The sequence below is a fragment of the Branchiostoma floridae genome, chromosome 9 (assembly GCF_000003815.2).
Source record: "Branchiostoma floridae strain S238N-H82 chromosome 9, Bfl_VNyyK, whole genome shotgun sequence".
NCBI classification, from domain to species: Eukaryota; Metazoa; Chordata; class Leptocardii; order Amphioxiformes; family Branchiostomatidae; genus Branchiostoma; species Branchiostoma floridae.
In genome coordinates, this window is record NC_049987.1 from 4,008,698 (window position 1) to 4,021,126 (window position 12,429).

The window sequence follows — 12,429 nt, forward strand, 5'->3', positions numbered from 1 at the left end:
GCCTCCATGAAAAGCAGTGCCAGTCACTGATGGAGCTAAACCTGGTTAAAGAAGACAGAAATAGATATTCCTGACTTGGCAATAGTCCCCAATTACTATTCGGCCAGGCGGGAGTCTGGTAGACACTATCTGCGTGCTACGTACCATGTAGTCGGAGTTCCTGCGGTGGACCGAGGCGTGAGAGATGACGGGACATCCGGTCATTTCCTCCTGACACTCTGGCTCCTCCGGTACGGCTGTCTCTACATCAGCCATCGCACAACAGAGAACCATAAAGATATAACCTCAGAAGTGAGAACTGTCCTCAAATACGTTTAACTCTCCAAAAAATGTAGTCCTTAGTTTTGAACTACATCGTGTGGTGAAATCTATATATTATAAAGGGGTTACGTCTTTTTGCCATTATTGTGACGAAACAAACAACAGCAAACTGGCAACAATTCATTATTGAAAATAATAGACTTATTTAACTATGACGTAATTGGAACTCGCGCAGAGGATGCCGGGGTTGTCTTTTTTTTGACAATCAGTCATTTTTGTCTAAATTTTTATGTATTTATCTTATTCGAATATGCCCATTTTTTGCCGAATTATTTATGACATGAAAATGATAATTATTTCCCATAAAAATTAGAAGAGACAGAGAGGCCGAAAAAATAAAACTGAAGGGTTACCCTTTCACTCCAAAGGCGTCCGTATGAGTTGCGTATTAACACTTTTTTGGCTTGGGAAAACTTTTTTTAATCCGACCCACTATTGTGCAGCCTGGTTTCGTATTTAAGGTGCAGCCACACGAGGACAATATCACATTTTACTTCCATACGCCGCCGTACGTACAATACGCACTTCATAGGTTTTGAGTTAGTTTTAGGTACGCAAACATACACACAGTACCACATTGTAATGCGTATTAGTTACGCATTGTGCGTCAATAATGCGGACCCCATACGGACTTGATACGCACGCTCGTGTAAAGAACAACTTTGACCAAAGCCAAAATAACGTCAATACGGACAACTCATATCATACGGACTTGAATATACGCACAAATGTGAACGGGGCCATATACTACTATTTCGCTTGGGAATAATTCTTGAATTGATAACTGAAATGAACTTCGAAGTAACATGTTACCCCCTCAACTATGTAAAACCTACCCTAATTTACCCTATCGAATGTACGATGTCGATGATCTCACCCTAGTGCTAACATTGTGCATCGTATCTGCTAGCTAGTGTAGCAAAGAAGAAATTCCCATCATCTATCCCAGACGTATTATGGACATCTGTCATAATAATCGTGAAATTTTAAAAATGCGAACCACCATGTCTTTCACGATTTTACATACAGTGTATTAAGACTGGGCTTTGCGAGGGATATCAGTCATATTATTTACTTGCTATGATGTGAGTATGGCCCATCAATTACTACAGTATATACAAGTAGTCCCTTGCGCTTGCACTTCTTTTATCGACTGCTAGGTGTCACCCCTGCACTAATCAACCTAACGCGAGATTTCAGTGCCACGTTCACGAGATTTCTGGACCGGTGATGGCAAGAGGTGCGTTTCTGAATCTGAGGAAGTTCTTGCTCACAGCGTCTTAGGAAAAGGACCAAAAAGCCCAAGAAACACAATATAAGGTAAGGAAGTTCCTTAGATATTTTCCGAACTGACTGTGCAAAGTACAGCGCCAAAATCACGTTGATTATGAGTCGTCGCAAAAATGCATGGGGTGGGAGGGGGGTACCGACAAAAAATTGTTGTCTTGTCATGTTCGACATTTCTTTGTGCTACACGACGTCAATGTGTGTATCAAAGACATATCAGTCAAGACATTGGCAAGACATTGATAGAATACCGGTTCGGTCTTGAATGTATTGAGGAATTTATGCTCTAAATGCTTAGGAAATCATAACCCGTTCATAAATTATCAGAGAAACGGTGATTTTTTTTGTCAAACGTTGTGCGGAACATTTATGCTTCCTTGTCTTGTCTTTCTGGTGCATTTCTTATATCAGATGATATTATAAGACTTTGAGTAATTGTTTTATCGTGCAAATGTTGTATAGGCAAAGATTGTACGATTTCTGGATTCACCCCTCCCCCTTCAGTGCCCCCCTTCCTTTTAATCGTGTCCAACGCGGCGTTTTGGCCAACTTCCGGGTTAGAAAACAATTGGTAGAATCTATAGAACAGATGTTGTAACTTTAACACTAATATAAGGGTAGGGGTCGCCAAATGAGTTTTTCATTGCAATACTTGGTTGCTATATACAAAAAACAATTTATTATTAAAGAACAATCGCTTCAAAACAGTTTTACGTGCACTAGGGAAAAGTGGGCCACGCCTCCCAATACCATACCTTAGACACAGTGAATAACAATTGCCCCTATGGCCCCTAAAAATGTTTGGCATTGCACCCTCCCCCCACCCCCGAATCAAGCTAAAACCCTAAAAAATAAAAGCCTTGTTCGTATTTTTGCAAATAGAAATTTCATTAATCCAAACCTAGCTAGTCTAAAATTTATGCTTGAAAATGCAGGAAATGACATTTCAGTTTTTCACAATTTTCAGAGGGTCCAGATTTCAAAATTTCTACAGACCTCCCATGCAGTGGCTTGCAGTAATGGCACTGGTGTTGACAACTTTGATGTTGGGGTTATGGGTCATTGCCCTCAAAAGTCATATTTATTTCTAATAGAAATGTCATCAGATTTAGCTTAGTCTGACAGTAAAGTTTGTCTCTCAAAATAGAGGAAATGGTATTTCAGAGGGTCCAAATTTCAAAATTTCCCCAGTCCTACTAGTACCTTGAAATGAAATAGTGAAAATAGGATGGGGACGCCCCTCCCTCAATAACTTCACTTAAAACCAGATGTTTTTTAATAGAAACGCCATCAAACTTTGCTTAGTCTGTCATATAGTGTCAGCAAAATTTCTATTACAGTCATTTACACCCCACCCAGATAACTCTGTCAGGGGAAAAGCTGGGGGAGTTGAGGTCCTGGGCTAAGGCAGGCAAGCCTCTAGCCTGGTATAGGAAGACCCAACTAACTTGCCCCTCAAAATGCAGGAAAAAGCATTTTAGAATGTCAAGGTTTCAAAACTTTGCTGGGGGAGCATACCCCTGGGCCTCCCTTGGATTGCCTTTAAGTTTAATTTGCCACTCCACGTGCTGAATAGTAGGTCAGCAATAGTCCCCCAACCCCATGAAGAATTTTGCTGCTGCCACCTCTGTGTGACTATCTTTACTTTCTACCTTCCCACAGTTCCATCCCAGGTGTGTGAGTGAGAGACTACCAGTACCCACCCACCATGAATCCTACCACCGAGAACAACTTTGCCCAGCTGGACCTGAGCGGGAAGCTGATCATCAAGGCTCAGCTGGGGGAGGACATCCGGCGCATCCCCATCCACAACGAGGACATCACGTATGATGAGCTGGTCCTGATGATGCAGAGAGTGTTCCGTGGACAGCTGGGCAGCAGTGATGAGGTCCAGATCAAGTACAAGGACGAGGGTCAGTTTGTGTTCATCTGTTTCATCATGTACTGTAAATGCATTTAAGTTTGCGGGGATTTAATTTCGCGGTAGAGGGAAAAATTACTTTTCGCAATGGTTTTAAGTTCGTGGTAGCACCAGGCACTGTAGACTCTTACTGCTAGGAAAAAATGTTTGCGGTGGTTTCAAGTTCGCGGTAAGACTGCCTCGCGAAAACCGCGAACATAAGACCACAGCGAACATTTCTGCATTTACAGTACTACTTTATACATGCATCATATACAGTAGTAAGGATCCTTTCAATTGACATTAAAGGAGAAAAAGAAAGTGATCTCGATCCAGTTTTAGCTCACTAAAGAGCTAGTCTTCCACGGGTTATGAAAAAGAGGATAGACGTTATGTACAGTATTTACAGGTTCATTGTACCGGGGAAATTCTCCTAGGTCTTTACGGCTTAACGTAGCATCCGAAGGACTGCAACCCTTTCCAGAAACGTGCATGTCAGGTAGCGTGCGCGTCTAGGCAGGGCTGCTAATACCCCTGTCACAGTCTCTGCATTCTCAGGGCATATCGATGGAAGATCGGCTATATTTAAGATCGACAGAGGGCTGTGCGTATTTTCACCTGAATTCCGTCCCTGTCACATGTAAGCCATACTTTGTACCTTATACAATTGTTGTGCAATAAAGTTATTATAATTATAAGCGAGGCTCGGGCGATTGCTGCAGAATCGTCGTCGGATCGATTTTTGCCAAATGTGGCAGGGGTATAACCACTGGACTACTCGCACGCTACCCAGGACTTGAACCAAGGTCTCCCAGTTAAAACTAACTGGAACCAGGAGCTCAACTGTGAGGATGCTACCAGTTGAGCTACAGTGACATCCCTGATGTTGTATGTAACAGAAAAAAAATGTAGACCTGGAAATCAAATGTGTCATAACAGATACTAGTACTAGTACTACTAGTAGTAGCATACTTCTTACAAGCACATTTTTAAGCTATTGCCAAATCATTGACTGACTTTTTAACTTTGTTTCTTCAGATGGAGACTTGATCACCATAGCAGACAGCTCAGACTTGTCTTTTGCAATCCAGTGCAGTAGGATCCTCAAACTAACCATATTTGGTGAGTCAGGGACTTTATTTTAGCAAACAGGACAATATCCTGGATGTAGTTGTTTTGGGGGAAACAACATTTGTGGTGGGTTTTCATGGAAGGGAACTACGTGGGTGTGGTGTTGTGTATACAATATTATTAAATATTAATGGAGCTATGTCTGTATGTGCATGTTTGTGTTTGTACTTGTGTGCACAAGTGTGAGTATGTGTGTTTGCATGTGTGTCTGTGTGTGTGTTAATACATGTACAAGTATGTCTGTGTAATAATATAACTGTATGTGCGTCTGTCCTTTACATGTGTATGTGTGTTTGTGTACAAGTGTGTGTGTGTGTGTATGTGTGTGTATGTGCTCTAGTATGTGTCTCTGTGTCTTGTGTGTGCAAGTATGTGTGTACAGGTGTGTATGTGGAGGTTTCTGAAGTTTAGAAAGACCAACCACCTATTTCCGGAAATGAATTTCAATTGCTGTGTACTAATGAATTTACATAATTGTGTTCCAGTGAACGGTCAGCCACGGCCTCTTCAAAGTGACCAGGTCAAGATGTTGAGAACGGAGCTCGCCACCATTCGCAACAGAATCAACCTGATCATCGACCACTTAGAGCCGCCGCCGCGGGTCACCAGTTCGGAGGACGAAACAGGTGCGTGATGCGTTCATGGAGAGACACACAGAAAGTAACTTCGTAAGTCTTTAGGTAATGTGTAAGGTTACCTCAGCATACAGATTTCCCATTTATGCAAATTTAGAGCAGCAGAACACAGTTTTTTGCCCATACGAATTTACATATTACTAGTTAATAACATCATACGGCAGCCAATGCACAGCAGTTGGGGGTACCGGTAACTTCATTCAGGCAGAAATCTACACCGACCAAACAAACACCGTGACTGTAATACCATTCATGATCAACACTAGGGCTGGATACCGGTTCGGCCGGACCGGTTTTTACCGGTACAACATCCGGGAACCGAGTCCAAAAAACCGAAAGTCGTGAACCGTTTTTTTTGGACCGGAAGGCTGAACAATTTCAAGAAATCTATTGTACTTAGAAATCCTAGTACTCCGGCCATGGAATCGCAAAATAGCCATGAATCAAACTAAATTAGCCTACAATAATTCATATTCATCCCTTTGTGTACCTGTCAGCTCAATTTTAGGTCAACATTGACAATGTGCTACGAAAAATCATCAAATTTTACCATGGCATGAGGCCGACCGACGAGGAATTATCGAGTGGAAAATTCCTCAATTCTTGCGGTAAATTTTCACTCAAAATGAAGAATCCGCATCCAGAAAAAATTACCATGGGAAAAACAACATTTCTTTCTTCTTCTGTACGTGTATTCAATCCTTTTTTCCAGCTTTGAGGCGATTTGTGCGGTCTTGAAGGAAAAAATTTTAGCGCTCGGCGACAAACAGGCAGCCATCTTGGATTCTCTACTCAAAACATAGCGAGTTCTCGCCAGTTCTCGCCTCAACTAACGCGAGAGTGCAGTTTAACCTTGCTCGCTAGATGGCGTTGTTTGATTTGCATGTAACATTATAGCCTTGTGTGCAGTGAATTACGTGTAGGATGTTCTCTGAATAAATATAAAACTGCTTTTAATCTCCTCTCTGCTTGGTAGTCACTGACAAAAAGGCATAAAAAGTACACTAATCTGAATATTGGTTTAATAAACTTTATTTAATATAAGAATATGATACTATATGATAATATAAGATTACAAAGTAATATATCGACATGTCGCGACAACTACTATAGAGGATCAGGTTCAGGTCCAGGTCCAGGGCCCGGACCTGAAGCTCTGGGATCGGAGCTGAACCTGAACCTGAACCTGATCAAGCCAAAAGGTATCCAGCCCTAATCAACACAGTTTCTGACTTGCTGTTATACAAAGAAGAATAACTACAGCTTTTCCAATACGTACAATACTGTGATTTACATCATTCACCCGGATGAGAGACCTTGTGCATCTTATTCTTAGTCTTTTATTCAGCCTAAAGAAAGGATATGTCACCCCATAAGGGACGGTATAACCCCAACCTTGCAATATAACTAATCTCCAAGCAGATCCTACGGTAGCATAAGATAGACTATCAAAAGCTGGCAGAGCAGTGAAGCCAGCATAGGAGTGAGTTTCGCTACATGGAAAATAGACACATCTTGACTGACTACACTCCTTGGCCAGTTTTGGTTCTATCTTATGCAATTGTAGAATCTGCTTGGAGATTACAATATAACACCGTATGTCTCTATGTCTCCACTACTGCTACTATACTAGTACTACTATTGGGAACAGGGGTTGGAGAAATATACTTTTTTGCGACCTTGCAGATGCAACAGTGCATTTCAACTACATACAAAATGTATGTTTACCTGTTTGTTTGTTGACAGGAGGTGGGAGTAAGCAGTCCCCCCAGGAGACCCCCAAACCTGTCAACTCTGCCAACGCGGCGATGTTTGACCCCCTGAAGACGACCCAAGACGAGGCCACGCAGAAAGTCATGTCGTCCTTCGGTCTGAATGATGCTAGCACGCCTGAAAGTAAGCTCCTGTCAAGAAAAGAACTAATTCTGTTTATTAGACTGTTTAGAAGTAAAAACAGATCTGAGAGGAGTATAAACTGTGTTGGTCCTATGGCCAACTTCTGAAATACACAAGAAATATGATTAAAAAACTTTTAAAATATAGAAAACACAGGATGATGATGATTATGAGGAAAGTTTTTACTTAACTCCCAAGTATCTTATTATTATTATTATGTAAGATATAAGCAATCTCAGACTACAATTTTGGCTGAATATAATATTGTGCCTAGCAAGGCTTGGCAATGAAAATTTTAGGAGAGACAAGAAAAAGTCATCTTGTTATATAAGTATGATATACTTTTTTTATGGTTGTCCTGTCGGTTCGACAGATGAGCAGGCAGACAGGCATTTACCTGTTTTGCCTGACCTGCACGTGACTTTTTATGGTGAAGGAGGGGTGTGCAATTCCTTCTCCACCCTCTCGTCTACTGGAGCACTAAGTCTCACAGGGACAGAACTGTATGACACGTGTATGATATACTAAAAGGTAATGAATATGTGGGTTGCAATTAGATGTCTCTAGGGACAATGCCAATTCTACAGAATCCTCAGCAGGTTCCAGAATTCTGAATCAGGATCTAGAATTCTGGGGAATTCTGAGAACCGTAGCCAGAATTCTGGGAACCTAAGACCGGAGACATCTATTTGCAACCTACATATTCATTATCCTTTAAAAATTTAGCATAATTACAAATAGCAATTCATTTAGAAGTCTAGTTTCAAATTTTTCAAGGTTTTCCTGAATTGAGCTGGACATACAGAAGTTTTCATCATGTACGAGGGGCGTTCAATAAGTAATAACTCTGACCCACTTCCAGTTGTCTGATCTAGATGAAATTTATAGTTGCAAAAAAGAGCTCTGAACTAATTGTGATTTCTGATTTACTGGTGTTTGAACTGAGTTAGGTGTGAAATGGACCAGGTGTGAAATGGAGCCAGTTGAGTGCCGTGCAGTGATCCGGTTTTTGTATTTGAAAGGATGCACACCAAAGGAGACTTTTGAAATGAAATGAAAGAAAATTATGGTGATAATGCCCCATCATATGACTTTGTAAAACGCTGGCATCCTGAATTCAAACATGGCCGGAAGTCTGTGAAAACAGCTCCCTGGTCGTCCCTCTTCTGCCATTGATGAGGCATCTGTTGGAGGACCAACCTGGGGTGTCCTCCAAAAACGTTGTCCAGAGCTGCATCAAACGATGAACAGAGAAATGCATAACTCTGGGTGGTTCCTATGAAGAGAAAGACTAATAACTGGGCCAAGTTTCATTAATCTCCTACTATGGGAAATGACTCAAATGAGTCAGAGTTATTACATATTGAACGCCCCTCGTAAGTCTGTATATAATATAGATGTCTGTTTTTAATCCAGGAGAACGTCCAGGTACACCTGACAGTGTCAGCAGTGCCTCTTCAGCTGGGCACCAGCGGCACAGACCACAGCAGGTGGCAGCACCTGTCCAGCAGCAGGTGCAGCCGACAGTACAGCCGCAGGTACAGCAGCAGGTGCAGCACCAGATGCCACAGCAGGGACAGCAGCAACAGGAACAGCAGGGACAGCATGGACAGCCTCCCTACTCACAGGTAAGGTCTCACACTGCAGTTTATTTTTCAACAGTCTGAAAACTTATTTTTTAGTGGCTTACATGGAACTAATGTTGATTTTAATTCTGAAAAGTTCAGGTGAAGAAAATGTTATTTAGAAATAATCAACACTAGGAATAGGATTTGAGTAGCCTCTTTTTACAATGTATGTCTCCTTTGTTTTCACCATGTGCTTGCAATTAGCCTCCAGGGATGAACTTGCGAATAAACTTTATTATGAAAGCTGTGTATTTCTCCCTCAAATTTAGGTGACACAAAGTTCAGTAAAGTGGGTTGTGTGATGAGTAAAATTCATGTCGGCCTCTATAAACAAAACGGCCTTGCCTAGAATGTTTCTTCCTCAGTTTCACTTCCAGATTTGATAGATACATGATACATGATAGACTCTACGATTGTTACAACAGATTCTGAAGTAAAAACCAAGTACTATGATTCATCAAATTGAGATTTCCATGTTGCCAATTATTTTGCTATTTTGCTTTTTTGGAATAAAAAAAAAATCACCATTTCTGGTGCCCATTGGCAACAACAAGTTGGAGCAAGCAGCTGGCATTTTTTTATTTTTTTACAAATGGTCACCAACAGGCCTGGACTAGTGAGATATCCGCTTTAAAAACTTTTATTTAGTAACGGCTGATTTGAACCTCCCCTACAGTCTGTAGCACCGACGCACCCCTCACAGCAGATGACTTACGGCAGCCAGCAGCAGAGATACCCCCCTCAGCCCCAGCCGACCCCCCCACAGCCCCAGCCGACCCCCCCTCCCGCACAGGCACAGGTCCAGCCACAGCAGCAACAAGGTTAGCCATTTTGTCACAAATGATTTACATGGAAATATTTAATCTCCAGGTAGATTAACCAGTGGAATAAGATAGTATTAAAGCTGGACAAGGAGTACAGCTGGCCAAAGGGAGTCATCAGCCACAGAGTAGCCAAACACACTCCTTGGCTGGCTTCACTCCTCTGGCAGCTTTTTAATACTATCTTATGCTACCTTATATTTGGATCTGTTTGGAGATTAAAAATATTAGTAAGGGTGGGTACTGGTACAGAATGTTCAGATTGAAGTCCAGAGGATCGGGTACAGATTCGGACCTGAACTTGGACCTGATTGTCTGAGAAAAGTTAGAACTGAGTGATACTCAAAACAATGGTCCATTTAGCTACAAACTAAGGAATCTGTTTGATGGAGTATCTGACACCCACTGGCGTATTATGATCCTACATTTGTATCTTCGTGTAGACACGCTAAGTTTGACTCTAAAAGCTTGATGGTAATGACTAATATAAACTATATTCTACTTTGCTCTTGTTATGTTCTTGGAATAGTTGGAGAGCTCTGAACTATGACCAACTCATGTGAAATGTGAGAACTTGACTTATGTCTATAGTATGGTATGTTTAGCATAGTACTGTGTGTACATGTATAGCTCTATTTTAAGAAAGGTAGAATTTTAAATTGTAATTGTGTGTGAGATGTACAAAAAAATAATGACACGTGTGTTCTTACCACAGGATATCAGCAGTACTCCCCTGCACAGCAGGCTTACATGGCACAGCAACAGCCAGGACAGCAGCCCGGACAGCAGCCTGGACAGCAGCCAGGCTACCCCCCTGCCTCCCAGGCTCAGCTGTACGGCCAACAACAGCAGCAGGGGGGTTACCCTGGTCCTGCCGCCGCCCCCCAGCAACAACAGGGCTACCCCCCTGCTTCTATGCCATCCACACAGCAGTCGTACCAGGGGCAGGGGCCGCAGGGCCAGGCCGCCCCTTACGGAGTCACCGCCCCCATGGGGGGGCCACCCCCCTCCAAGCCTGGACAGGCTAACCCGTACGCGAGGGGGTACGCCGGTGCCGGGCCACGATACCAACATCCCGGCCAGGGCTACCAGTAATACTTCTCACACAGGGTAGTGTGTATATAATGTATTTGCATATAGACCAAGACATCGTACTAGAAATGCCTGCCCAAGCAAAAACAATTATTCTGGAACAACTTTTAGTCCAATTTTGAAATTATAACCAGCTCTTTACTGTAGGGTTAATTGAAGAAAATTGCTCAGTCGAAGCAAAGTTGATTCTTGTTTCATTGTATGTTGACTTTTGATGTACGGTATGTGCATTCAAAGGGTTTCATGGGCACACACAAGTACGAATATGTGTAATGTGATATAAATGAAACATTGAAATACTTGAGGAACCTTTTGAAATGTGTTAAAATATGTACTCTTAGTATCTTTGGGGGGGAGGGGGGTGAACACAGCAGTTTGAAATGTATGGCTGCTGTGCCGCAGTTCTTACATTTTATTATATGTTGCTTCATGCCATGGTTACACTTAGAGAATCGTGCCAGTTGAAGACATGTCAGATCCATGAGTTGGACAGATTTTACAGAACTTGTTCAAGTTTTACAGCATACATAGAAAATCATACAGTATCCTCGTACACTCCACTACTAAGAAATACTCAAGTTTAACGGAATTCAAACAATCAAACATTTATGAAATTCACATGATCCACCCCATGGATTTTATTGAGTACATACTATACTTACTTTGTAAGGATCCTATATATTTATGTGTTCTATAAAACTCATGAATTCCGTGATTTTTGTTTCTTTGCAGTGAATCATATGAATTCCGAAAAATTTGTATTTTTCTTGTATTATACCAATTCTGTAAAAATTATATGTAAGCCGTAAATCTTACACACAAGTCTGCAAAATTTGTATAAACACTTCTACTGTGTTATATTTACTGAATCTCTGACAATACCATGTTATAAAGCCACAGTAACTGTATCTCTGCTAGAGTCTAAAATACTTTCTACAGTTGGAAAAGGGTGCACTAGGACTAAAATGACATTGCTGAAAACACAAAAAATGATGTAGTGTAATGGTAAAGAATAGGTGATTGGCATAACATGATTATGCCGTAACTGCTGTTTTGGGTACTTGCTATATTCTTGGGTTCGAAGAAATGGCACATATTATGTAATATGAGGGGTGGAATGCATTGTGTTGTAAGTCAGTTAAATACTGACTGCAACAACTTTTTACATGAACCAATGAATGACTTGTGTTATCCACGTGGAGTTATGGCTAGTAAGCCTGAATATAATAAACTTTTGTCTATGTCAAAGAGGGTATTTTTGTCCATCAGATTCAAATTGACTCTGCAGTTTTCTCACAACCTGAAAGGTGGCATTGTTGTACTGCATTCACCTCCCCCATTCCTATACTACAGGTAGTACTCAGTATGGGATCACCAGCATACTAGACTATGATTTAAGAAAAGTTATATTTCCTCTAGTCTGGTGTCCTAACATATTATAAACTGCCAAATCTTTTTGTCTGCACAAATGTGTGAAGAAGACAAACTACAACTTTTCTTCCCCTTTCAAACGATCAGTTGTGATCTGTTTTTTTGTCGAAGTAGGAAAATCGATCGGTCCCGCCGCCACCCCCCAGCAACAACAGGGCTACCCCCCTGCTTCTATGCCATCCACACAGCAGTCGTACCAGGGGCAGGGGCCGCAGGGCCAGGCAGCCCCCTATGGAGTCACCGCCCCCATGGGGGGGCCCACCCCCCTCCAAGCCCGGACAGGCTAA

The 12,429-nt window shown here is 41.8% G+C and overlaps 2 protein-coding genes across 2 annotated transcripts in view; one reads left to right on the forward strand and one right to left on the reverse strand.

The window, feature by feature from the left end:
* LOC118423187 overlaps positions 1-299 on the reverse strand; it is a 1,107-nt gene extending 808 nt beyond the window's left edge. Inside the window, exon 1 of the mRNA XM_035831219.1 lies at positions 145-299. Coding sequence (XP_035687112.1) covers positions 145-273 — 129 coding nt within the window. The 5' untranslated portion in view covers positions 274-299. The remainder of the gene's footprint in view (positions 1-144) is intronic.
* A 1,210-nt stretch (positions 300-1,509) lies between these two features.
* LOC118422821 (protein TFG-like) lies at positions 1,510-11,961 on the forward strand. The gene is made up of 8 exons (XM_035830600.1): positions 1,510-1,641; positions 3,271-3,521; positions 4,547-4,630; positions 5,125-5,265; positions 7,021-7,170; positions 8,587-8,798; positions 9,475-9,619; positions 10,335-11,961. The coding sequence occupies exons 2-8, from the start codon at positions 3,317-3,319 to the stop codon at positions 10,712-10,714; spliced, it is 1,317 nt and encodes a 438-aa protein (XP_035686493.1). The 5' UTR covers positions 1,510-1,641; positions 3,271-3,316; the 3' UTR covers positions 10,715-11,961.
* Positions 11,962-12,429: the final 468 nt, after the last annotated feature.